This window comes from Bufo bufo, chromosome 5, assembly GCF_905171765.1.
Source record: "Bufo bufo chromosome 5, aBufBuf1.1, whole genome shotgun sequence".
Classification (NCBI taxonomy): Eukaryota; Metazoa; Chordata; class Amphibia; order Anura; family Bufonidae; genus Bufo; species Bufo bufo.
This window is the reverse complement of record NC_053393.1, coordinates 484889228-484915933: the sequence shown is the minus strand read 5'-3', so window position 1 is coordinate 484915933 and position 26706 is coordinate 484889228. Positions and strand designations below refer to the sequence as shown.

General features: G+C 47.0%; 1 protein-coding gene across 1 annotated transcript in view; it reads left to right on the top strand.

Moving 5' to 3' along the window:
• The first annotated feature begins 323 nt into the window (after positions 1-323).
• The window catches only part of NCAPG2 (non-SMC condensin II complex subunit G2), a 67647-nt gene continuing 41264 nt past the window's right edge, over positions 324-26706 (top strand). The window contains exons 1-6 of the mRNA XM_040432836.1: positions 324-429; positions 11827-11910; positions 12709-12897; positions 16580-16694; positions 24035-24192; positions 25919-26053. Of these exons, the coding sequence (XP_040288770.1) occupies positions 11833-11910; positions 12709-12897; positions 16580-16694; positions 24035-24192; positions 25919-26053 (675 nt within the window). The 5' untranslated portion in view covers positions 324-429; positions 11827-11832. The remainder of the gene's footprint in view (positions 430-11826; positions 11911-12708; positions 12898-16579; positions 16695-24034; positions 24193-25918; positions 26054-26706) is intronic.

Below are 26706 nucleotides of genomic sequence, written 5' to 3'. Positions count from 1 at the left end.
GATTTATGACACCTTTTTTTTTTTTTTCATAGCAACCAATCACAGCACAGCTTAAATTTTTCAAGAGCGCTCTTGGAAGCGAAAGCTGTACGGTTATTGGTTGCTATGGGGAACACCATTTCCCTTTAGACAGTCTCAGAAACCTCCCTGTGTGTATCATGTATACACCTCAGTACTACAGTCCCTGTGTTTTTTTTTTTTTTATAACTCACTCAGCATTATTGACAGCAGCAAAATGCGCGCTGACAGCACACCGGTTTCCATGGCGCCCAAACCTAAACAGGAAGCGCTCTTCTCTTCTGAGCACTTCCTGTTTTGGCACCAGCGTGATGACGTACTTCCGGTGATGCGGCGGGCGCGCTGTAGGAATTTGAATTGAGCATCGGGCGGGAATTGGATTTGCTGCTGGACGGCGCTGTGTATAAAGAGGTACCGGTGTGTGTGTGCGGACATATGTGGAGTTGGTGGACCACAAGTCTCAGCCCCGGTTTGTGAGGTCATCATAGATTCTGTTATGACATCGGCTGATTCAGAGCTTCCGAGCGACGCTGTCAGTCACTGCGGTAATCAGTGCGTCTTTGATGCGGTTGTGATGGTGTCTGAGCAGTGGAGCTGTGTCCTCCTGCTGCCCAATTGAAGTAAACAGGTCCGAATCCGACCCGCATGCCGACAAGAACAACCTTAATTAGTCTCCCCTCATCCAGTTATAGTTATTATCTTTATACTACTGAGTAACGTCGGGCTACATTCACACCAGCGTTATTCTTTTCCGGCACGGAGTTCCGTCCTAGGGGCTCAATACTGGAAAAGAACTGATCAGGCATATCCCCATGCATTCTGAATGGAGAGCAATCCGATCAGGATGTCTTCAGTTCAGTCTTTCTCAGGACAGAGCTAATACCGCAGCATGCTACGGTTTTATCTCCGGCCCAAAAAAAACGGAACACTTGCCTGAATGCCGGATCCGGCATTTTTTTCCATCGGAATGTATTAGTGCCGGATCCGGCGTTCAAAATACTGCAATGTCGGATCCGTCCTTCCAGTCTGCGCATGCGAGGACCTTTAAAAATGTGGAAAAAATAGAAATGGATCCTTTTGTCCGTATGACAAACGGAGAGAGGGATCCGCCTACGAATGCTGTCCGCCTGCAGGCAGAATGCCGGATCACAGCCGAACTTACTAATGTCGTTTTATTCGCATAGAGACAATGCGGCAGCAGCACCTCCTGCAAACCAGATAAAGTACAACAATGCCGTAGTCACCAAACTATTATAGTGCTAATACTACGCTTATTATAGGGTGAGATGCTTGGCGAGTGCATTTTGTACAAAACCATCTGAGCCCGTCTGCCGTACGTCAAGGCGATCTCTGTTAGACGAGTCCTAACACTAAATACTACCTGTTATGCGCCATAATGGCCGCCATAAAATTCAGGGAGTGCTGGATCCACTCTGCCTTTTACCATTTTTGGTGCCATAATGGCCTCCATTACAAGGGATGCAGGTACCAACATGCATGCCGAGCCCACTCCATACCTTTCCTGGTGCCAGACTGCTTCCAATGAATGTAGTGAGAGCAGGCTACAGCTTTATACTGAAAGTAATTAAAATCAGCCTATGAGGCAGACAGGCTAATCAGGAGAGCACGACTCGCTGGAGTGCCACATCTCCAGCATTGTAAATCTGGTCTAGGGGTGGGCGATATGCACAATATGAATTTTTGCAACGATATTGATTTTGTCTATATCGCCGGACCGCGAAATGACCACGGAGCGGTAGTGAATTGAAGAAGCTTCTCACTCACCGCTCCGTGGCCTCCCGACTCCGCAGTCCGCGCTGTACTGGCCAGGGCCTGTGTGTGATGTCAGGTCCTGCCCAATGCATGCTGGGAAGAAGACGCGACACCTGCCAACCACCCTGCAGGAAAGGTAAGTATAGTAACAGCGAGGGGGGTCTGGAGGATCGGGGTGGGGGTCTATTTGCAAAGGATGGCCATGGGGCTGATCTGATGGCACTGGGGGACATGTCTGATGATGGCAAATGCCATGGGGCTGATGGCACTGGCTCTGGGGGACATGTATGATGATGATGGCACTGGTACGGGGACACTTAGTCTTCATCTCTACATTGTTTGGAAAAAGATCTGTTACACAATACACATATAAAAAATTCCTTGAAAAGTTTTGTAATTTGTATTTTTTTGTATACATACAGAAGAAAATAATATATTGCAATATATATCGCACATGCTTCAAATTATATCACAACATAGATTTTAGGCCATCTCGCCCGCCCCCACTTTGGTCCCCACTATCTTCTTTCTTCTTCCTCTTTGTAGACTGCTCGTCTCTAGGGGTTACGGCCACCGCTGCAATGCAGCAGTGGTGGCCGCGATTGCGCACAGAAAGAAAAAAAGCCGGCCTTTCTGGTGGACAGGAATTGATGGAGAGAGCAAGCACACGGGGCCGCACGCATTCACATAAGCTCACAGTCCTGGCCATCTCTCAATCTCCACACTCGTGTAAGAAACAGATCGCAGCAACCTCTTATCATTGGTTGTCACGATCTGTACAGGGTCTTCTCCACTGAGACTGCTAGTGATTCTGATACACTAGCAGCCTCAGGAGTAGATTATATTATCCAAGCACCGCTTGCCTGCTGCATAACTCAAAGCAGAGGCACCGCCCCCACTACAGCTCCGGAAATGAGCAGGTGAGACAACCCCTTTAAGGGCTCATGCACACAACTGTATGTATTTTGCGGTCATTAAAACACAGATCTGCAAAAATACAGATGTTTTTTTTTTTTTTTTTTTTGCGGATCCATTGTTACAATGCCTGTCCTTGTCCACAAAACGGACAATAATAGGACATGTTCTATCTTTCGTGGAACAGCCATGTGGACAAATGGAATGCAAAGGGAGTCATCTCTGTTTTGTGCGGACCTGTTAAGGTGAATGGTTCTACATATGAGCCGCAAACAAAATGGATACAGACAAAAATACGCTCATGTGCGTTCTGTTTTTTTTTTTCTGCTCGTATGTGGAACCATTCACTTCCACTTCTATCTATGGGGGTCGCAAAAAAAAACAACAACAAATGACTCCATGTGCATTACGGTGTCCTATTATTGTCCACATTACGGACAAGGCTAGGACTGTTCTGTTCCATTCTCCAAAATACGGGATGCCCGTGGCCGGTATCTGTGTTCTGTGGATCGGCAATTTACAGACCACAAAACATCTAAGGGTTGTGTGCTTGAGCCCTAAGGCACAGACCATCTATCATACATAGGCCTCTACCTCCAGCCCTACCGTATTTTGCGGTCCGCAGATCTGCAAAACACGGATACTGTCCGTGTGCATTTTGCGGAACGTAAGGTCTGGCCCTCAGTTAACCAGCTCTGTCCTTTTCCGTCATACAAACAAGAATAGGATGTTTTCTATTTTTTTTCTGGGGCCACAGAATGGAGGTACGGATGGGGACAGCGTACGGTGTGCTGTCCGCATCTTTTGCGGACCCGTTGAAGTGAATGGGTCTGCATCCGAGCCTCAAAAAATGCGGACTCAAACAACGTTCGTGTACATGAGGCCCTAGAAGGGAATAAAGGCGGCTCCAGTATAGTGGATATGTGGGCTTTGCTTGTCCTTAATGCCCCTCCATGAGATGTAGCCTGCCTCTTTAACCCTTTATAGGCATTCTGCAGTAGGTACTGCATGCAATAAGGATAAAAGCAAGGAGACTATCCGCTGCATAGGACATTTAGGCTGCACCTTAATTTTTTTCCGCATCTAATCTGCATTTTTTACAGATCGAATGCTAGTTTTCTGGCGTACAGGGGATGAGTGCTTCCCATGGTGTGTATTCAAAATCAACCCCCCAGGACAGTTTACACTGTGCATTTATTTCTTAAAGGGGTATTCCCATCTCAGACATTGACGGGATATTGCTAGAGTTAGTGTCAGATAGGTGCGGACCCCACCTCTGGACCTGCTCTTATCTCTCTAATGGGCCCCCCAAAGTGAAGGAAAGAGCAGCGTGTGCTCTACCTCACTTCGGGGGCCCAGCTGTGGGACTATATGACATTGATGGTGTATGCTAGCGATATACTGCCAATGTCTGATATAGGGAGAACCCTTTAATTGTCTCTTCTCGCTGCTGAAGACTGGCTCAATGGAAAGTCTATGACGCTGTCTTCAGCAGTGAGGATATGTGGCCCCTGACTGTCAAGAGAACAGGGCCCATGTCCCCCTGTTTGAATGGAGCAGCAGATGTGCATGTCACTCCAGTCAACTGTATGGGGCTGCAGAAGATAGCCGAGCTCATGTACTCGGTTCTGTCTGGTAGTCCCATAGAGCTCCTTTCCAAACTGGGGGACACAGCTTCCGTTCTCATGACCGGCAGGGGCCCCAGCCCTCGGACCCCCACCAACGAGCCGGGTAGTCCTGATCTAGCTGTGACTAATATGTAGGATGCGCGGTCTATGGACACGGGTAGTCCTGATCTAGCTGTGACTAATATGTAGGACGCGCGGTCTGTGGACACGGGTAGTCCTGATCTAGCTGTGACTAATATGTAGGATGCGCGGTCTGTGGACACGGGTAGTCCTGATTCTGTGAGTAATACGTAGGACGCGCGGTCTGTGGACACGGGTAGTCCTGATTCTGTGAGTAATACGTAGGACGCGCGGTCTGTGGACACGGGTAGTCCTGATCTAGCTGTGAGTAATACGTAGGACGCGCCGTCTGTGCACACGGGTGGTCATGACCTAGCTGCAGTGTCTCCATGCCAGGACAATCCAGTGGGTCATTTACATGACCCCTGGTGCCACACTTGTGTCCTTGGACAGCAGGTAAGTCCCACAGTCCTGCCACACTGATGGTCCTCTTCAGATCTCTACTGATAACGGCAGGGATATGTCATCTTATCGGCTGCGCACTTTCTGCAATTTATATATACTGTATATATACTTCTCAAGGATTTGATTTTGTTTCTTCATGTTAAAGGTATAGTGCTGGGGTTTGATATTAACAAACAGCTGGTTTCGGAGTGTCGGACCACCACTGATCAGATACTGATGACCTATTCTAAGGATAGCTCATCAATACTAACACTGCTATTCAGATGGTGCCAGGACTCCTAGAGACAGCTTGTCCTTCCCTCGCTCACGTACAGTATGAGTTTGGTGCTCTCAACAGTTTTCACCAGTGTCATAGACCTTGAATGGAGTGGCAGGTGCATGCTGGACTGCTGCTTTATTAAAGCGCCTCCTAGCCCTGGTCTTGGCTTAGAGCTTCATTGACCTGATCTTAGTGATTGGTGACCCCTACCACGTGTTATCTCCTCCTCCCCGCTATGCGCTGCTGCAGGCACTGGTTCCTGTTGCTCTTGCGGACTACAGGCGGTCACAACCACCTCTTACCCACACATGAGGGAAGACCAGAGTGTCACCAAGCCTGCTGTTCTTAGTAGGAGGAGAAATGGTAGATCGCAAATCTGTGGTTGCCCGCCAGCAATTGGGTCACCTTTTCACCGCTAAGTCCTCCCTAATTCCGACGTAGCTTCCCTCCCCAAGGGGCAGCACGCAGATGAATGTGACGCTGCTGGGATCGGGGTGAGCAAAAATAGTCAGACAGATAAGAATTACAGAGTGGGAGGTAAGTATATGTAGAGATCCCCCCCCCCACCCTACTGTTCTGCCCTCGCCCACAGCCCTGAGAAGTGCATGGTGCCACCACTTACTACCTGTTTTTTTCAGAGCTGCTTCTTTCTCTCCAGAGCTTCTATGGCAGTGGTGGTGAACCTATGGCATGGGTGACAGAGGCGGCACTCGGAGCCATCTCTGTCTCCACCCGCACCCTGGAAAAAGTCTATGGTGTTTAAAGGGAACCTGTCACCGGGATTTTGTGTATAGAGCCGAGGACATGGGTTGCTAGATGGCCGCTAGCACATCCGCAATATCCAGTCCCCATAGCTCTGTGTGCTTTTATTGTGTAAAAAAAACGATTTGATACTAGGGCTGTTGCGGGTATCGAAATTTCCATTTTTTCGATACTGGGCTGTGCTGCTGCACAGTCTAGTATCACAGAACATGAGCGCGCTGCTCTCAGCACGCTCATGTTCGCTCAGCAGCACAGGGGAGAAGGAAGCAGTCTCTCCCTCCCCCCTGTGCTGCCACTGCCACCAATGGGGATAAAGGGGCGGGGTGCCGCACCTGAGGGGTTAACTGCCGCTGATCGCAGCTCTCTGTCAGGGGCAGGGTGCCGGCAATACGATTCTGCTGCCGGCACCCCCCTCCTGTATTATGTGTTAAAGTCTGGACCCATATAAAGTAGTCTTTAAGTATTAGGCTACACAGAGCCGCGCCCAGCGATGTCCCAGCGCTTGCCATTATTCCTGGGCGCCACTCCGTTCGCCCGCAGTGCCACATTACTGTCTCCTCTCCTACTCCATATGCCAATTACTATCGGAGCAATGGGGAGGAGACATCAGCTTCTCTAGTGGGCGTTCCTTCTCCCTGCGCTGCGATTGGGCAGCGCTACAGCCAGGGAGAAGGAACGCCCACTAGAGGAGCTGATGTCTCCTCCCAATTGCTCTGATAGTAATTAGCATATGGAGCAGGAGAGGAGACAGTAATGGGGGCTCTGATCTGCCAGTACCCGCCTCCTGTATTAAGGGGTAATTATCATTGGTGGCGCAGTGCCCCCCCCCCCCCCCCTCAACACCCTATCCCATTAAAATCATTGGTGGCACAGTGCCCCCACCCCCCAGTATTAAAATCATTGGTGACAGTGGCCACAGGGTCCTCTCCCCTCCCCCTCATTGGTGGTGGCAGTGGCAGCTTATGATCTGAGCCCCAGCAGTCTAATCCTGGGGCTCCGATCGGTTACCATGGCAGCTAGGACGCTACTGAAGCCCTGGCTGCCATGGTAACATCCCTGATGCTGTGTGCACAGGGCAGCAGGGACAGTGTGAGGTCCTATTCACCCTGATAGAGCTCTATCAGGGTGAATAGGACAAGGGATGAAAAAAAATCCCAGGTTCTAGCCCCGGGGGGGGGGGGGAATAGTTGATAGAGCTCTATCAGGGTGAATAGGACAAGGGATGAAAAAAAATCCCAGGTTCTAGCCCCGGGGGGGGGGGGGGAATAGTTATTAAATAAAAAGTGTAAAAATAAATAAATTTAAAATAAAAGTAAAAAAAAACCACCAAAATATTAAGTACGAATCACTCCCTTTCCTAATTTCACATATAAAATGTATAAATAATAAATAAGTCTGCTTATATAGAACCTACCAGTGGCCATTTGGCTCCAGGAGAAGTATATGGTGGGCTCAGCGTGCATGTTGGTACTTGCATCCCTGGATCCGATGAAAGCTGTAATGGCACTGGACGGGGTTAAAAGCAGAGTGTGCTTGGCGTGCATGCTGACCTGCATTCCCTGGATTTTGTGTGGCTGTCATGGCCCATAACAGGTAGGTACTAGTGTTAGGGACCACTCAAATGGAGGCGACCTTGACGTGGTGAGTGGCTTATTACGCTTTGGCCAAAATGTACACCAATGTCTCATCCAGCATGGAGGCAGGGCAGAATGCTGGATATAGAGTGCTATCACATTTGTATTCTCCGTTTGTATATGTATTTCGCCATAGTGGTCTGCACCTATATACAGGTTGTGCTGACTCAATTCCCCAAAATTTTTCTTTGTAGTATGTATTGGAGGCATGACGATCTCCTTGGAGTCATGCACATCTGACCAGTCAATCTGTCCTGGAGGCTGGTTTTAAAGTCAGTATAAAACTGAGTCTGCTTATATAGAACCTACCAGTAGCCATTTGGCTCCAGGAGAAGTATATGGTGGGCTCAGCGTGCATGTTGGTACTTGCATCCCGATGAAAGGTTTATTTTTTTGCGTGGAGATGTCAGGGACAGGACTCATCTCAGGTTAATTTGCATATGTATCAAATCTGTTTTTACACAATAAAAGCACACAGAGCTATGGGGACTGGGTATTGCGGATGTGCTAGCAGCCATCTAGCAACCCATGTCCTCAGCTCTATACACAAAATCCTGGTGACAGGTTCCCTTTAATGTGAGACACTACTTTTTTTTTGCGGTGTGGAGGCATGGACAGAAAACCCACTGACACACTCCGTAGTGCTTCTGTGGGGTTCCGATCCGTGCCTCTGTCCCCGCACCGCATCTCCCGGGTATAGCTGGATACTGCCGGGCCGGCTGCTGCAGCGATTGACTGTAATGGGGTCCGGCCTTGTTACAGCATTCAAGCTGGGTTTTGGCCGGACGATACCCAGCATGTATGCCGGAACATGGCCAGATGCCTTGGACCACATTATAGTCAGAGAGCATATAGCTGGTTGTATCCGGCTATACCCAATACTGCATACTCCAGCAGGCTGTTCTTCTGCCAGAATGTGTATCTAAGGCTATGTTGTGAACTCCAGCCAGAGTTCACTAGCTGCCATGATGTCCCCCTTCCCCAGTGCCTCCATGTCCCTCACTTACCCAGATCAGCCCCTCCATGCCAAATCACAGGTGCCCCCATTAACCCCCCCCCCCCCCCCGGCCAATAACTTTATACATGCCATATCCCAGGTGCCCCTATTAGGGTTGCTTCAATATCAAAATTTTGATTCTGTTTCGATACCATAAAAAAGTATTGCGATATTCGATACCACGCAAAAAAAAATAAAACGCCAAAAAAAAGCCGTGTGCATTGCGCATTTTATGGATCGTCCGGCCCATAATAGAACAGTCTGATCCTATTTTTTGGGGGGACAAGGTGACTAAAAAAAATGGCGAATCGCGCAGTTTTTATTTATTCTTTTTCTGTTACAGCGCTCACTGCATAGGACATTTATTTTTTTTAAATATATTTTAATAGTTTGGACTTTTTAGACGTGGCGATATGTAATATGTTTATTTATTGTTTATATATTTTATATGTAGAATTGTGAAAGGGGGGATTTATACTTAAAGAGGACCTTTCACCGATTCTTACCCTATGAACTAACTATACAGACATGTAGAGCGGCGCCCGGGGATCTCACTGCACTTACTATTATCCCTGGGCGCCGCTCCGTTCTCCCGTTATGCCCTCCGGTATCTCCGCTCACTAAGTTATAGTAGGCGGAGATACCAGTCCCTAAGTTATGGTAGGCGGAGTCTGCCCTAGCGCTGGCCAATCGCAGCGCAGAGCTCACAGCCTGGGAGGTTATTTTCTCCCAGGCTGTGAGCTCTGCAATGCGATTGGCCAGCGTTAGGGCAGACTCCGCCTACCATAACTTAGGGAACGGAGATACCGGAGGGCATAGCAGGAGAACGGAGCGGCGCCTGGGGATAATAGTAAGTGCAGTGAGATCCCCGGGCGCCGCTCTACATATCTGTATACTTAGTTCATAGGGTAAGAATCGGTGAAAGGTCCTCTTTAATATTATTTTTTATATTTTTTTTTTACTTTTTATTTAATAACTATTTTCCCACTTAGGGGCCAGAACCTGGGATCTTTTCACCCCTTGTCCTATTCACCCTGATTACACTGCTGGGGCTCCGATCACTGCCACCAATGAGAGGAGGTGAGGGGACTCTGTGGCCACTGCCATCAATGATTTTAATACTGTGGGGGAGGGCGCACTGCGGCAACAATCATAATATAATTAACATTAAATACAGGAGGCGGGTGCGGCACCTGAGGGGTTAACTGCCGCTAATCGCAGCTCCCTGCCAGCACCCGCCTCCGGGATTTGTATTAAAGAGGACCTTTCATCTGGCAAAAAAATCTGAACTGAGTATCATGATCTGTACAGCGGCGCCCAGGGATCTCGCTGCACCGCTCCGTTCTCCTGCTATGCCCTCCGGTATCTTCGGGGACTTAGTTATACTGGGCGGGGACTTGGTTATACTGGGCGGAGACTGCCCTTGTTCTCCTGGGCGTCTCCTTCTCCCAGGCTGGCCAATCGCAGCTAAGGACTCAGCCTGGGAGTTTTTTTTCCCCAGGCAGTGAGCTCTGCGCTGCGATTGGCCACGGAGCGGCGCCCAGGGATAATAGTAAGTGCAGCGAGATCCCTGGGCGCCGCTCTACATATCATGATACTCAGTTCAGAATTTTTTGCCAGATGACGGGTCCTCTTTAAACATTTACTTTCATTGGTGGCGCAGTGCGGCACAGGGGGAGGGAGAGACTGCTTCCTTCTCCCCTGTGCTGCTGAGGAGAACACGCAGCGCGCTGAGAGCAGCTCGCTCATTGGTCTCTGATAGTAGACTGCGCAATAGCGAAGTCTAATATCGAAAAAAAAGGGTAAATCCTGGTATCGAGTTCGATACCAGGCAAAAGTATCGATTGGGTATCGAAAATTCGATACCCAAAACAACCCTAGCCCCCATTAACCTCCCCCCTCCCCCCCCGTCAATAACTTTATACATGCCATTGCCAAATCACAGGTGCCCCCATTAACCCCTCTCCCCGCCCGCCAGCCATATACTTACCTTTCCTGGCAGTGCGGCGTGCGCTGACACATGGAGTCTGCAGGAGACACGTCTTCATCCCAGCATGCACTGGGACCTGATGTCACACACAGCGTCAGCCAGCGCGCTGACGATGTGTGAACGCAAGGTCCTGCAGCGCGGTGCCGAATCGGGAGGCCACGGAGCGGTGAGCAGTCATTTCACTCACGCTCCGCGGTCATGTGATTTAAACGAATCCTGGATGCAGGGAAACTGCATCAGGGAATTTTTTGCCTTGATTTCATCTATTTAAATCGATGAATCATTTCAGCCCTAATTTCAATGGTCCGCAAAAAAAATGGAAGGTACTCCGTGTGCATTCCGTTTCCGTATGTCCGTAGTTCCGTTCCGCAAAAAAATAGAATATGTCCTATTATTGTCTGCATTACGGACAAGGATAGGACTGTTCTATCAGGGGCCAGCTGTTCTGTTCTGCAAAATACGGAATGCACACGAACGTCATCTGTATTTTTTGCGGACCGCAATATACATCTGGTCGTGTGTGAGGCCTTAATGTGAGGCAGATTGCATTATTAATTTTGAACCTCCATGTGCCTCATATTAGTAGTAAGTGAGGCCATCTTTAACCCCATGTAGCCCATTATATGAGGTACGTTATGGGGTTGCTGATTCTATTAATTAGTGGCACACGGAGGTACTAAAGTAATAAGACCATGTACCTCCCATTAATAGTCATACAGCATGAAGCACATACCTGTAAAACAGCAAGATCCTTCTAGATGTCATCACCATGTACGAACCGGGTATCAAAGTATCGAGGTCTTGATACCCGGTGCAACCCTATATCAAAGCACATTCATGCATGTAAGGGACCTCATAGATCTTAAAGCACATCTGTCAGCAGTTTTGTACCCATGACACTGGCTGACCTGTTCCATGTGCACTTGGCAGCTGAAGGCATCTGTGTTGGTCCCATGTTCATATGTGTCCGCATTGCTGAGAAATACGATGTTTTAATGCATGCAAATGAGCCTCTAGGAGCAACGGGGGCGTTACTGTTACTCCTAGAGGCTCTGCTCTCTCTGCAACTGTCGCACCATCTGTACTTTGGGTCAGGCAATGTAAAAGTCATCAGGGGAAGGTATCAAGTGCCTTAGATCCCAAGAATGTATTCCATCCTGTGCATTATATGTATTGCCCTATATAGTTGTTTCCACTTGATAATATGGCAGAGTCCCGCTGGAGACCATAAGCACAGACCAGTAATGCTGTATGGGTTTATTGTAACTGAAGTAGGATAGATGTCATCTAAGAAATCTTAACCTCTTCTCTTTTGGTGTCGCCAGGTTACAATGTCAAAGCGGGAAGCATTTATACAGGCCACGGAAAAGCAGAAAGTAGAACAATTCTTAAACTTCATCAGGCTACATGTAAGTACTGTGCTAGGGATCATGTAAAGGGGGTCTCCGCTTTGGACGATCTCTACTGATAAGAAAAGGGTAAAACTAAGCATTACACAATACTAGTTCAAACCAAAGAGTTGTCCTTTGACGCACGGTACAATCCAGGAGCTGCTTTCACGTCTGCGTTGTTAACTCTGGTTTTGAGATTTGGAAGAGGATCTGATAACTGGAGTTAAATGGATCCGTGTCATTTAATACATCCAGATGCATCAGTTTCGGCCGGATCCAGTTGTATTGAATCAAAACTGAACAAACCGGATCGGGTATAAAAACCATTGTAAGTCAATAGGCGCCGGATCAGTTTTTTCACTAACCCAAAAAAACGGATTCGGCACCATTTACTTACATTGATTTATACGCTGCATCCATTTTGTTCCATTTCACAGACACAAAACCACAGCTTGCAGCGGATTTGTGTCCGGCATCAAAACGGAACGGATGCATACTGAAGCGTCGTGATCAGTTTTGTCCCCATTGACAATAATTGGGGACAGAAACGAACCGTTTAATTCCGGTTTTGAGGTCCTCTGCTGCATCTCAAAACCAGAATTGAAAACCCAGATGTGAAAGTAGCCATATTCAGCACCAGTTGGCTACTTGCAATGAGAGTAAACTTTCTAGCCATTCATCTGGATCTCTCCAGGATTAGACACTTCATTATGGAGGCCGCATGGAACGCGCCTTATCCAATGACCTGACTTATGTAACATTATTAGAGAATAGTGTGAATCGGATATTGAATATCGCATTTCAAACATTTCACAGAATGATGCGTCCGATCCTTTTGATCTGAATGAATTGCTTCAAGAGTTGCCAAGGAAGCAGAAAGAGGAATTATGGCAGAAGCTGAAGACTCTGCTGTCAGACACTTTGGTGGCAAATCCAGTGGAATCGTGGAACATACTAGACGATGACAGTGATGATGACATGGAAGTGGAAGGAGCTTCAGACGTGGTAAATACCGTTATAGATGTTATAGATTTTTTTTTTTTTATTCATATGTCGCACATAAAATGTTCTGCAGCGCAGTTCAGGTACCCATTGGGACACACTAAGGGGGAGATTTATCAAGACCGGCCTCGTCATAAATTAGGCACATCCTCCGGCTGTCCATGCGCCTAAACAGAGATCTACGGCAGCTCAGATCTGCTGTAGATTTCGGACTTTATTTGTGCCTGAAAATTGCCATAAATAAAGATAAATTTGTTGCGCCTGTGGGCCACGCCCCTTCCTGACCCCTATCCACACACCCTTAATGGGGTTTTCCCATCTCAGACAATGGGGGCATATCGCTAGGATATGCCCCCATTATCTGATAGGTGCTGGTCCCACTGCTGGGACCTGCACCTAGAAGGAGAAAGGAGCCAGGAAATGAACGGAGGGAGCACTGCGCATGCACAGCCGCCCCCAATTCATTTCTATGGGCCTGCCGAAAATAGCCGAGCGCTGGCTGGGCTATTGCTGTCTGCCCCATATAAATGAATGGGAGCATGGGCCGCGCATGTGCGGTGCGCTGCCATTCACTTCTATGGGAGCAGCGCTTGGTGGTGGACGGACCCATGAAAATCCAGGGTCCTCCAGCCACAGTGCTCCCCGCTTCGTTCTCGTTGTAGGTGCGGGTCCCAGCGGTGGGACCCGCACCTATCAGACAGTGGGTGCATATCCCAGCGATATGCCCCCATTGTCTGAGATGGGAATACCCCTTTAATGAAAATTGTTGAGGGGGGCATAAAAACTGGGAGAGAAGAAAATTTTAAAAAAAATTTGCAAACCTAGTTTCAGGCGCATGAAAGATAATACATTTCCCCCTAAGTTCCAGTTTTTTTTTTTTTTTTCCGTGTGTGTGGTAGGAAACAGGAGAACCCATTAAAACCCACACAGACAAATGGAGAGCATCCGAGCTCCATACAGAAGCTGCTTGATACAGTGCTAGTTACTGAGCAACTCTGCGGCCCCTATAGATCAACACCTTCCATCCGTGCAATAATTTCTCATGGGAGAGTTTAATATTCTGTTTTATAGTAGATATTTACTAAAATGTAAATTGCTTAGATATCACTTTATTAATATGTTATTCTATAGCTGCAGGCGCAGCCATTGGCACCCGCACATGTGCGGCAGCTAGTCATAGACTGTTTATTAAACCAATATTTAATATACCTAACGCTGGTTTACAGCATTGATTGTTACCTACAACCTGACGCTCTGGTCTCGGAGGGTCATGTGTCTAGTCCCGTCCATCAGCAAGCTCCATTGACTAACACTGTACACGACCTTAGAAACTAGCACAGTGATGTATCGTTGGAGGCCCCTGGTGGACAAGACTGGTCACGTGGCTCTCTATCAGTGGTCAGAGCACGGGCGGTAAGTAATAGTCCTGTAATCATGTATTACACATTTTATCTCCTTCACTCACCTAGATGTAACTATGTCACAGGTGTGTGAGGAGTGTATGGAACTAAACCCCCTGCATACGTGGTGGGGGCCAGCTGACCACAGTAGTCCCTCTGTCCTGCAATCACCCACCCCACTCCCTGCGGCAGAATCGTGGATGCAGAACAGTTGTCATGGCCTTCTGAATGCCCCCAGGCCTGCCATGTTACCACAACTATTACATGCATAATGTGCCATAAAAATCACCATTCACAGCAATACAGAATTATTACTGTGAATAGTGCAAATTATTATCAGAGTCCGACTCCTTCATAAATGGTCAATAATTAATAATAACAAATTTCCTGTAGTAAAAGGGTAATATTGGGCTTTTTCTCGCCGTTATATCAATAATCAGGCTGCTTAGAACATAAAGAAGACTTGTTGAATTACAATTTCTGAACAAATGACTTAAAGGGAAAGTGTCACCTAGGAAACACATAGCCAACTGGTGACATGGCTGCATAAGGATGAAACCAGTGGGACTATATAGACCTCTACTGTACTTTTCAGTGGCCGGAATTATGTAGAAAATGCTTTTTGTTGCCGCTGTGATGGGTCAAGGAGGCGTGAATAAGGCACTTTAAAGGGGGTATTTCCATATTGAAAATCATGACCGCAGGGCTCCAGCCTCTATGTCCTAAGCTGGGGACACCGGGAGGCCGGAGAAAGCCAAAGCAGTGGAGTTGCGCAGTTTGGTAACTCCCATTGACTTGAATAGGAGTTTACAAATGATGTAGCTCCAGAAGCTATGCTGTTTCATAACTCTCGATGGCCTCCTGGTGTCCCCGGGTCTGGACATAGAGGCCGGAGAGAACCTCGGCAGACATGTTTTTATTTTTTTCAAAATGAGGATACCCCTTTAAGTGCACCGGCCCAACATTTCTCTCGACTCTGCTACACCACCCTCTTCATCTTCTTCCATCGTGATTGACGACAGAGCTCACCGAGCCCTGCTAAAAACCTGTGCATGTACCATCCGAGAGATACAACTTACTTGTCATAGGTGCGGATTTTCAGCAGGGCTCAGAGAGACCGCGCAGGCCGGGCACTTCAGTGCCTCATTCACGCCTCTTTGACCCTTCACCATGACAATAAAAAAAATATTTTTTAGAAGGTTTCAGCCATGGACACGTATAGTAAAGGTATGGATAGACTCACGACTTCTGTAGCCATGTCACCAGTTTTGTACGTGTTTTCTAGGTGACCGTTTTCCTTTTAAATTCCTGTAACTAAATATGCAATAACTGGAAAACTTTGTTTTGCGTTTAATAATAAGAAATCTTTATATTTGTCCTCAGAAAGTGTTTCCTTAGTCAGATCCTCCTTCATGGATGCCCCGAGAGCAGAGAACCACCTCTCTACTACTCGCTGTTGGTGGCAAAGCAAAGTACAAAATATAAAAAAATCTACTTGCCCAATTTAAGAAAAGAATAACAAATATACATAATTGGCGTCGGAGCATCTGAAATGTCCAGTCTACTAAAATGTCATGTTTGTTACCCTGTACAGGGAACACTGTAAAAAATCCCAACGCCTCCCCCCAAAAAAGGACCATGAAACAAAGGATCCCGAGAATGCCATGGCTGTATGCCTATTAGGTTTGCCAAAGGCAAGAATTGATTGCTTTGGGGGCTTTCCTGGATTTTGATATTGATTGTCTGTCCACAGGATAGGTCATCAATATCTGATTGGTGGGGATCTGACTCCCGGCCCCCCAGCTGATCAGTCGTACAAAGAGGCAGTGGTGCTCCATGACTGCTTAGACCTCTTTCTAGGCCGTGTGAAGTAACGTTCATCAGTCACATGGCCTATGGGGGCTGAGCTGCCATACCAAGCACAATGGACGGCACTGGGCTTGAAAAGCTGCAAGGCCGTTGTACTCACCAGAGCGCCACAACTTTTGAGTCGGACCACTGCCGATCTCATATTAATGACCCTTTCCGAGGAAAGGCCATCAAAATAAAAATTACGGAAAACCCCTTTAATTTTCCCCACCCTAAAATGAAGTAATAAAAGTTAGTAATAATTTTCATGTGCCCCAAAGTTATGGCTCTTGAAATGAGGTGAATAGAGGCATTCTGTTAATTTCAAGTTATCCACTCCAGTACTGAAATGGTAAAACTGTGGGTATCTGTGCTTTCTAACTGCTCTCCACTATGATTACTGAATTACTCAGATGTTCTTTTTCTGCTCTTCTTAGAAACACACAATGGAGGTCATACATGGAGTGACCACTGTTGCCACAGTGTCGGTGTCTGTAATAGATGGCGATATAACCTACGGAGCTCTTCTAGAATGTGCCACCATTCTCCGAGGTAGGGTTCTGTGGATTTTTTTCCTTTCCCATCTAGTGTTTTGTTGAGCCAAATTAAACGTCACAGCTGACAATCGAGAGGCGGCATGCTTGGTAACAGATTAGTGGGGTTCTCTGATATTTGAAAAGCTTGCCAAAATCAAGCTGCCGGGCACACCCACAGTCCGCTGTTAGCGCTGAACAGAGTGGATAAAAATCAAAGATTAAAAAAATAAAAAAGATAATCAGATTTTTTTTATTTAAATCAGATTTTTTTTATATAAAATGCTTTTTGAGGAAAATATATTACCATCCAAAGGTTATTCCATCATGAAATAAAGATTCGTTTTTTAATTATGTAGAATAAGGCTGTATATGTTTAATTTTTTTGGTAAATAAATTCCATTAATCCATTCACAATGTCATGCTCTTCCAGAGGTTTTTTTTTTAAGATTATTGGGCAGTTTCTCTGCCTACAAGATATTATCACAGATGCTTGGTTTACTTTTGCAGTTCTCAAAACTGAATTTGACTCAGCAGAGATCACATGCCTCTTCTTCACAGCAAAAATGTTATAACATGAACAGAGTTGAGAAAAAGACCTAAATCCTAACTTCTACAAACCTATGAATGCAGAATCAACCTAATCAAACTAAAAAGTTATTCTAAAAATCTTCATCTACTTGCATATTATGAGTTATACCAGCAAGAATTAGTCATTATGTAGAAAACTATGATTTAAATCAAGACTTACTGACTAGTGATTTAAATCGTGATTTAAATCAAATCCACCCTGGCGCTGGAGGACTGGGGAATCCTTTCCGAAACGAAACCTTCCCATTCATGCCACCGATTAATGAAGCTCTGGCGTGGCTCCATAAATGAGGTCTAAGGATAAAATCCATCTGAAAGCAGTCCAGGCAGAAATTGCTCTTAATCTTGTGTACAAAATGATCCAGACATGGACATGGAAGTTCTGAGAGGAAATAAAAAATAAAAATAAAAAAAAAATTGCCGGGGGGCATCATAAGTAGTATTTCTCGTCCATTTCATTGGGGGACACAGCACCATGGGTATCCGCCCAGCTACCACTAGGAGGCGACACTAGATATCAAAAAGGTTGGCTCCGCCCAGGTGGACTATACACAGGTCTCCACAGACTCTAGGCTAATCAGTTTTAGTCTAGTTTCCGTAGGAGGCAGACATGACCTGCTGTATTTTTGCCTTGACTAGGCCGCATCCTCTCCCGCCCCCTTCTGGCTTCCCAGGCTTTTTTTCCTCCCCGCTCCTCTCGGCTTTTGGGATGGGTCTCCCCCCCCCCCCCCCATCTCATTCAAGCGCTGGCTTTAGTCCCGTGGGCAGAGTTTTTACTTAACTCTGGCTTCAGGGCCTCCATCTTGCCAGCATCAAGGATCATCCCACACAGCCTTCGGCTGACTGTGTGTTTTTTTTTTTTTTTTTTTTAATATGTCTTTCAGGCTGGCAATGCTGAGAAGTCCCCTATTTCCAGCCCACCTTCGGGGTTGCCATGTATTTTTCATGCGCCCTGACCCTGTTTGTGCGCAGTGCCTGGTCTCAAGGCTCCCTCAGGGCTCCCTGCCCCCCCTTTCTGCGTATGCCCCTCCTGAATGGGTACCTTCCTTGTCCCAGGCCATTGCGATGTATCCCTACCCTCCCAATCTATGGTAGAGTTATTGGACCGCTTGCCTGCCCAAATTCATCTGCCTCTGCCCCCCCAGAGACTGCTCTGCTAATGGGGTACGCTCACGCTCAGACACCAGGTCCCGTAATCGACCTTGGGTTGTCTCAACTAGGTCCTGCTCCTCTTCTGTTGTCCTCTGGTCACATCCAGGACAGAAATCCCTGCCCTCATGCGGCAGCATAGGCCCCCCCTGGGAGTCCTTTGCTTCCTGCCTTGGTCCCTATCAGGGGGCAGAGTCCAATAGCGGCCTAGGGTCTCCCCTCATAGGTCCCGCTCACCCCCTACATCCTGGTTTTCTCCCAGGAAGGGACTAGCACTAAGGGAAACGCCTCAGGTTTCTCCTGCCTCATCGGTGGACTCCTCTGCACTGAGTCTGACTCTGAACAGAGCACCAGGTGGTCTTCCACCATACAGAATCTCTCTGGGTGGTCAAAGACAGATGTCCACTGAGGAACCTCTCCTCTCCAGGGTGGGTACCCCCTTTAGTGGATTTTCAGATGCCACTACCCTGGTTGCACAGGTAATTATCCACATAGGTAAGTCAGCTTGCTGCCTCTCCAGTAGGTGGTGCTTTACCCGCCACCGAGTTTAGCACGCCGGCCCACCTATGTGGTGTCCCAGGTACGTACTCCTTCGCCTTCACAGGGGGGTACTCGTACCACTGCCAAATGCTGTATCTGGCAGACTTTCTTGGTTCCAATGTATCTCCTTTTCAGCTGGAGTAATTTCACTATTACCAGGGGCTATATTCAACACACCCTCCTAGTCAGAGAGTGTTCCAGGCCACCGTATTACTTCTCTAGATGCTGTAGCCAATACACCATCCTGGGAATAGTGTGCACCACGCAACCATATTACTCCCTTATTAAGCGGAGTACCTGTACCATGTTTAGATGCTATAGCCATTTCACCTGTCTGGTTCTAATGCGCTCCATGCACTATATCACTCCATTATTGGGTGGAGTACTTGTACCATCTTCAGAGACTATAGTCATTTCAGTTATCTGGTACTAGTGTGCACCATGTAGCCACATTACTCCATTATTGGGTGGAGTACTTGTACCATCTCCAGAGGCTGTAGCCATTACACCTGTCTGGTTCTAGTGTGCGCCATGCAGCCGTATTTCTCCCTTATCAGGCGAAGTACAGATGCCATCTTCAGATGCCATAGCCATTGCACCTGTCTGGTTCTAGTGTGCACCATGCAGAGGTGGAGTACTTGTACCATCTCCAGATGCCGTAGCCATTACACCTGTCTGGCCTTTAGTCTGCACTACACTGCCGTATTACTCCTTTATTAGGTAGAGTACCTGTACCATCTCCAAATGCTGTAGCCATTAAACCTGTCTGGTTCTAGTGTGCATCACGCAGTCATATTACTCCTTTATCAAGCGGAGTACCTATACCAGTTCCAGATGCTGTAGCCATGTCTCCACTCTCATTATAGTGTGCACCACGCAGCCAGATTGCTCACGTTCTCAGGCGGAGTATTTGTAGTATCTCCAAGTGCTGTGCCCTATTGGTACAATCTGTGGCCCATACGGCTCCTGCATTACCCTTTCCTGGCTCTAATGTGTGCTAGGTAATCATGTGGCCCCTCTTCATGCGGTGCGATGGTACCATCCCCAGACGCTGTATTCATCACTCTTTCTAGTATGCGTCTGGCACCCATTACCGCTGTCATCGGCGGTGTACCTGTACTATCTCAAGGCGCTGTATCCGACAAACCATCCTGGTGGTGGTATGTAACTGGTAACCATATGTTCCCTCCTTCTTGGGCGGAGTAGAGTTGCCATTGTTAGATCCAGTATATGGCTGACCTGTTCAGATCTGACACCCGGTGCAGTACCTCCTGAACCAGGCCCTCTGAGTGCACCAGGTCTTCTCATTGCCCCTGTACTAGGCATGATTTTTACTTATTGCTTGACGCACTATTTAACAAGACTTCTCAGTCCTGTTATGCACCAGACAACACCAGACAACCACACTCCCTTCACCATGGGCAGGTTGTTGGCTATCATGCTAGGTTTGTGCTTTGCCAACCCTATAAAGTACTACTGTATTCTGCGCTGCCGCGTTACCCCATTTCATGCATGGAGTACTCGCGTTGTTTTTACTGCCTCTCTGCTTTGTTTTCAGAGTTACATGGTCCAGTCCTGGCAGAGTACCTGGATCACCACTGGATGTTCTATCCTGCAGGGATGCGAAGCATTGTGAGCACCGGCCGCTACTGCAGTTTTCGGGTCATCGCTGGACGTCCTCTCTGATATGGCTGTGACAGGACTAGTGAGCGCCACACACCTACTTGGTTGGTGGAATTCTCCGCTACTCGCTCTGGTATCGGATATGGTGCCGTAGTTCTTCCATGGTCCGGGCGTTCTTGGTACTCCCTTATGTTCTCTGATTAGTTGTGCTACATGACAGAAGTGGCGTTCGTTTGGGCCTTGCCGTTGTCTGCACCTGTCAGTTTCTTCCCCCTTCCTTGGGGGTTTCATTGTGCTCTGCTGGTAGCTGGTTTCTACTTGTCAGTGCAATCTCTCCCGGCTTCCCCAGGCGAATTCGGCATCCTTTTCTGACATATGAATGTCTGCCGATTCTTTTGCAAAATCCAGGGTGCTGTACGTGCCCTTTACGGGACAGTATTATACAGTATGCTAGTCACTACACTTAGGATGGTTGGTTAACCAGGGCTGATGTTTTTTTCCCTATGGTTGCTACATTTAATTTTTCCTTTGATAATCTGGCTATTATTGTCCTTATGGTCCAGTTCTGTGGACCCTACTTGAGCCCCTGACTGGGTAATCCTGCTTGGAGTCCCTGCCCCAATGGTTTAGACCAGGGATGCTCAACCTGCGGCCCTCCAGCTGTTGTAAAACTACAACTCCCACGATGCCCTTCTGTAGGATGTAGCTGTAGGTTGTCAGGGAATTATGGGAGTTGTAGTTTTGCAACAGCTGGAGGGCCACAGGTTGAGCATGCCTTGTTTAGACCATCTAGCTACCCTGGCCTTCACTGGTCGGTTCCCTCTGGGGAAGCTACTCATGGCATCTCTGACTGCGCATGCTCTGTATGACAGCTGCTTCTTTAGGCCTGTTTTTTTTTTCCCCTCCTGAGTCCCCATAGGTTTGTTTCCCTCTTGAGATTCTAATCTCTCTTCCTGTCTCCCCAGATTTAGGTCCTGGTACCTTTGAGTTGTTGCTCCGGTTTGCGATTTACATTCGTTTTGGCCACTTCTGGGATGGAGCTTTCCCTCGATTTGAGAACTGTTCCTCTTTAGGCTGTTTGGAACCCCCTCTCTTCTACTTCAATATCTCTCAGATGAGTGTGTCTCCAGTTGTATCACCAGGGCCTGCGACTGGTTCCTTTTTTCCTGAGGGTTCATGTGGCCAGGGATTCTCTGGTCTTACATTTCAGTGATGTTTTGTTCCAGTTTTTCTGAGGCTAGATTCTCGCCCCCTTTGTACGGGACGCATGTCTTTACGTTCTATTCTCCTGGCCATTTCCGAGGACCCCCTTCTCCCCCCAGAGCTTGGCTGCTTTCTCTGGCAGGATGGGGTTTCCACCTTCTCCTAGGGTGTTTTTCTTTTCCCACCTGCCTTGCAGTGGAAGGAGGCTTGCTCCCTTCCCATGGTGAGTCTTTGCTATTCTTTCTCTAAATCATTCAGCCTCCAGTGCTTCCCCTGGCCTTCACATGGTGTTTGCCACGGACAGGCCATGTTTTTGGTCTGAGACAATTTAGAGTTTTTTCCTTGCCTGGTCCTCTTACTGGTCGGGTTCCCTTGCTTCCAGGCCTTATGGTATCGCCTTCCTTTTGCCGAGGGGTGGTCCACTAGGTCTTCCTTTAGCTTGTCTCCAGGAAGTTTTTTCTTTGGTTCAGGGCTGCTCCTGTCCTTTTCCCAGGCATTTTCTCTCCCGCCTGGTCCCTTCATAGTCTAATTTTTCTTGTTGGGTCTGTCCTCTTATAGATCCTCCTCCTGGAGCGTCCTTCTATATGCAGAGCGCTAGGTCATTACCAACAGATGCATTCCGGTTGTGCTGCTCTCATGTTTCTTCAGGAGGAGCCCTGGCTCTTCCAGATCCTTCCTCGGGCTCTCTAGTGCACACTTGTTCAACTCTTGGTTCTTGCGCAGGACGTCTAGCCCTGCTCCCTATTCTCTAGCTACTTATTCTTCCCACCTTGGGTGGAGCTGGGTGTTTCCCCTTGTTCCCTTCTTGCATATGGCCTTTTTCCCCAGGCACTTGTCCTTGGGATCTTGGCGGTCTCCCATAATTTTTTTTCTTTGGACTCTTCCTGATTCTGGAGCCTCTCGGCTCACTTCCTTAGTTTTCTATCTACCATTTAATGCTATGGCCTCTCCTGGTCCTGTTGGGTCACATGGTTCTCCTGCACCTGTGCGTCCAACTTTTTGCATGAGATTTCCTTCCCACCCTCGGGGACTGCTTTGGGACGTCCCATGGTGCTGTGTTCCCCAATGACATTAATGGGAAATTTGCTTTTTGTACTCGCCGTAAAATCAGTTTCTCGTTCAATTCATTGGGGGACGCAGATCCCACCGTCTGTTTTCATTTATCTTTCTGTTACCGGGCTGCTGCTGCTCTTTCTTCCCTGGTCCATGACATGTTGGTTCTTTGCTTTTGTTTCTCTCTCCTACTGCTATTGGTACAAACTGATTAGCCTAGTGGCTGTGGAGAGGGTATAGCCCACCTGGACGGAGCCAACCTTTTTAATATCTAGTGTCGCCTCCTAGTGGTATAGTGGTAGCTGGGCGTATACCCATGGTGCTGTGTCCCCCAATGAATTGAACGAGAAACTGATTTTATGTTAAGTACAAAAATTCTATAATAGAAATATCTAGACACAATAGCATTTTTTTGAATGATTCCAGTTAAACACTACCTATGTTTTGCCTGATCTAAGAGAGGAAACAGTACATACTGAGCTGCGGGGCCAGAGTACAGTGTCTGCACGGCCCTGCCGCTCACCCCGCCTACTACAGTCCCTCCCTAGGAATCTGTGAATGGGATGGGGGGGGGGGGGGGGGGTCTGTGGATGGCATTGTGATGGGGGGATCTGTGGATGGGACTGTTATGGGGGGGGATCTGTGGATGACACATATAGCAGTGTCATCCACAGATCCCTCCCCACCATCATAATGCCATCCACAGATCCCTCCCCACCATCATAATGCCATCCACAGATCCCTCCCCACCATCATAATGCCATCCACAGATCCCTCCCCACCATCATAATGCCATCCACAGATCCCTCCCCACCATCATAATGCCATCCACAGACCCCCCCCCCCCCATCATAATGCCATCCACAGCTCCCCCCCCTATCATAATGCCATCTACAGCTCCCCCCCCCATCATAATGCCATCCACAGCTCCCCCCATAACAGTGCCATCCACAGATCCCCCACCACATAACAGTGCATCATCCGCAGAAGATCCCCCATAGTAGTGTCATGCACAGACCGCCATTAGTTCAAACCCACCAAAAGCACACCTTTTGGTTAAAAAAAAATTTCTTCTTATTTTCCTCCTCAAAAACCTGGGTGCGTCTTATAGGGCGAAAAATACGGTAGTATTCATGGGGCAACCCCTTTAAATCTCTGCTTCATTCTGCTATCTACAAAAAATATTCTGCTTCTTTTCAGAACTTTTGGAAGCTTTGCCAACGTCAGAGTCCAAGTTGCGTGTTGCCATCCAGCGTCTTTGTGAAGCCTGGTGGGAAAGGGAGCTGGAAGAGAAGGAGGAGTTTGGAAAAATGGCTTTTGTTTTGCTGCTGGCAAAGTCGCTTGATGCAAAGTGTATAGTATGTAGCAGTTGTTAGTCTTCATTCCTTCATATATCTACAGTGGGGGAAATAATTATTTGACCCCTCACTGATTTTGTAAGTTTGTCCAATGACAAAGAAATGAAAAGTCTCAGAACAGTATTTATTTCAATGGTAGGTTTATTGTAACAGTGGCAGATAGCACATCAAAAGGAAAATCGAAAAAATAACTTTAAATAAAAGATAGCAACTGATTTGCATTTCATTGAGTGAAATAAGTATTTGAACCCTCTAACAAAAAAAGACTTAATACTTGGTGGAAAAACCCTTGTTTGCAAGCACAGAGGTCAAACGTTTCTTGTAATTGATGACCAAGTTTGCGCACATTTTAGAAGGAATGTTGGTCCACTCCTCTTTGCAGATCATCTCTAAATCCCTAAGGTTTCGAGGCTGTCTCTGTGCAACTCTGAGCTTGAGCTCCCTCCATAGGTTTTCGATTGGATTAAGGTCCGGAGACTGACTAGGCCACTCCATGACCTTAATGTGCTTCTTCTTGAGCCACTCCTTTGTTGCCTTTGCTGTATGTTTTGGGTCATTGTCGTGCTGGAACACCCATCCACGACCCATTTTCAGTTTCCTGGCAGAGGGAAGGAGGTTGTCGCTCAGGATTTCACGATACATGGCTCCGTCCATTTTCCCGTTTATGCGAATAAGTTGTCCTGTGCCCTTAGCAGAAAAACACCCCCAAAGCAAAATGTTTCCACCCCCATGCTTGACGGTGGGGACGGTGTTTTGGGGGTCATAGGCAGCATTTTTCTTCCTCCAAACACAGCGAGTTGAGTTAATGCCAAAGAGCTCTATTTTGGTCTCATCAGACCACAGCACCTTCTCCCAGTCACTCTCTGAATCATTCAGGTGTTCATTGGCAAACTTCAGACGGGCCTGCACATGTGCCTTCCTGAGCAGGGGGACCTTGCGAGCCCTGCAGGATTTTAATCCATTGCGGTGTAATGTGTTTCCAATGGTTTTCTTGGTGACTGTGGTCCCTGCTAATTTGAGGTCATTAACTAACTCCTCCCGTGTAGTTCTAGGATGCTTTTTCACCTTTCTCAGAACCATTGACACCCCACGAGGTGAGATCTTGCGTGGAGCCCCAGAGCGAGGTCGATTGATGGTCATTTTGTGCTCCTTCCATTTTCGAACAATCGCACCAACAGTTGTCACCTTCTCTCCCAGCTTCTTGCTAATGGTTTTGTAGCCCATTCCAGCCTTGTGCAGGTCTACAATTTTGTCTCTGACATCCTTGGACAGCTCTTTGGTCTTTCCCATGTTGGAGAGTTTGGAGTCTGCTTGATTGATTGATTCTGTGGACAGGTGTCTTTTATACAGGTGACTAGTTAAGACAGGTGTCCTTAATGAGGGTGACTAATTGAGTAGAAGTGTCTAACCACTCTGTGGGAGCCAGAACTCTTAATGGTTGGTAGGGGTTCAAATACTTATTTCACTCAATGAAATGCAAATCAGTTGCTATCTTTTATTTAAAGTTTTTTTTTCGATTTTCCTTTTGATGTGCTATCTGCCACTGTTACAATAAACCTACCATTGAAATGATACTGTTCTGAGACTTTTCATTTCTTTGTCATTGGACAAACTTACAAAATCAGTGAGGGGTCAAATAATTATTTCCCCCACTGTATATTATATGTGTTTTCTATAACAGTATAGCAGTTAGTTTTCTAATTTTTGATACCCTTCCTTTTATCAGGTCGCGGACATTGCTCGCTTGTGGCAACTGCATTCCTCTCTTCTCAGCTATCATTACAACTCGGCTGACAGCAGCGACGTGAAGGATATGTTGCTCCAGTGTTTTATGAGTATTAACCACATTAAGAGAGAAGAGGTAATCATTTGCACCATAATGAACATTTTTACTTTCTAATCATAGTAATGTCTGTTTGTTAAAGCATTACTACACGGAAGTTTTCATTTTGGCTTTGTATGTGTCGAGCTTATTCACACAGCGCTATCTGTTTCTTGGTCAGTTGGACATTGAGCTAAGCTATAGACACCTCTGACATGGAAAATATATATATATAATTAGTGGTTATCTTGATCAGAAAAGTTTGTCTGCAGCCTTCTTTCCTTTATTCAGACCCCTTGATATTCAGTTTACAACTTATCCTAATTTAAAACTTTCCACGTGGCATCATCTCCAGTAATACATGCTGGACGTAAGATCTGTGTGTCTAGGATGCTGCTGCCTTTTCTAGCTGTCTTATATCAGCACTGCTTCATTCCAAAACTGATTTCTCCTACTACAGCTTCCTTTTAGGAAGCAAATGAGCATTAAAACAGTGGAAAGATAAGGGGCATGTACTCAGACGATCCTACGACTATTGTTATCCTCACTTTCTGTACCTTAACATGATGTTTTTGCAATGGAAAAAATACGGTCTAAGCCACTGTTGTAATTGAATCTGTGTCTGGAACTTTAACCCCCTTAAAGGGCTTCTGTCACTCCACTAAACTCATATTTTTTTTTTGTCTCCTTAA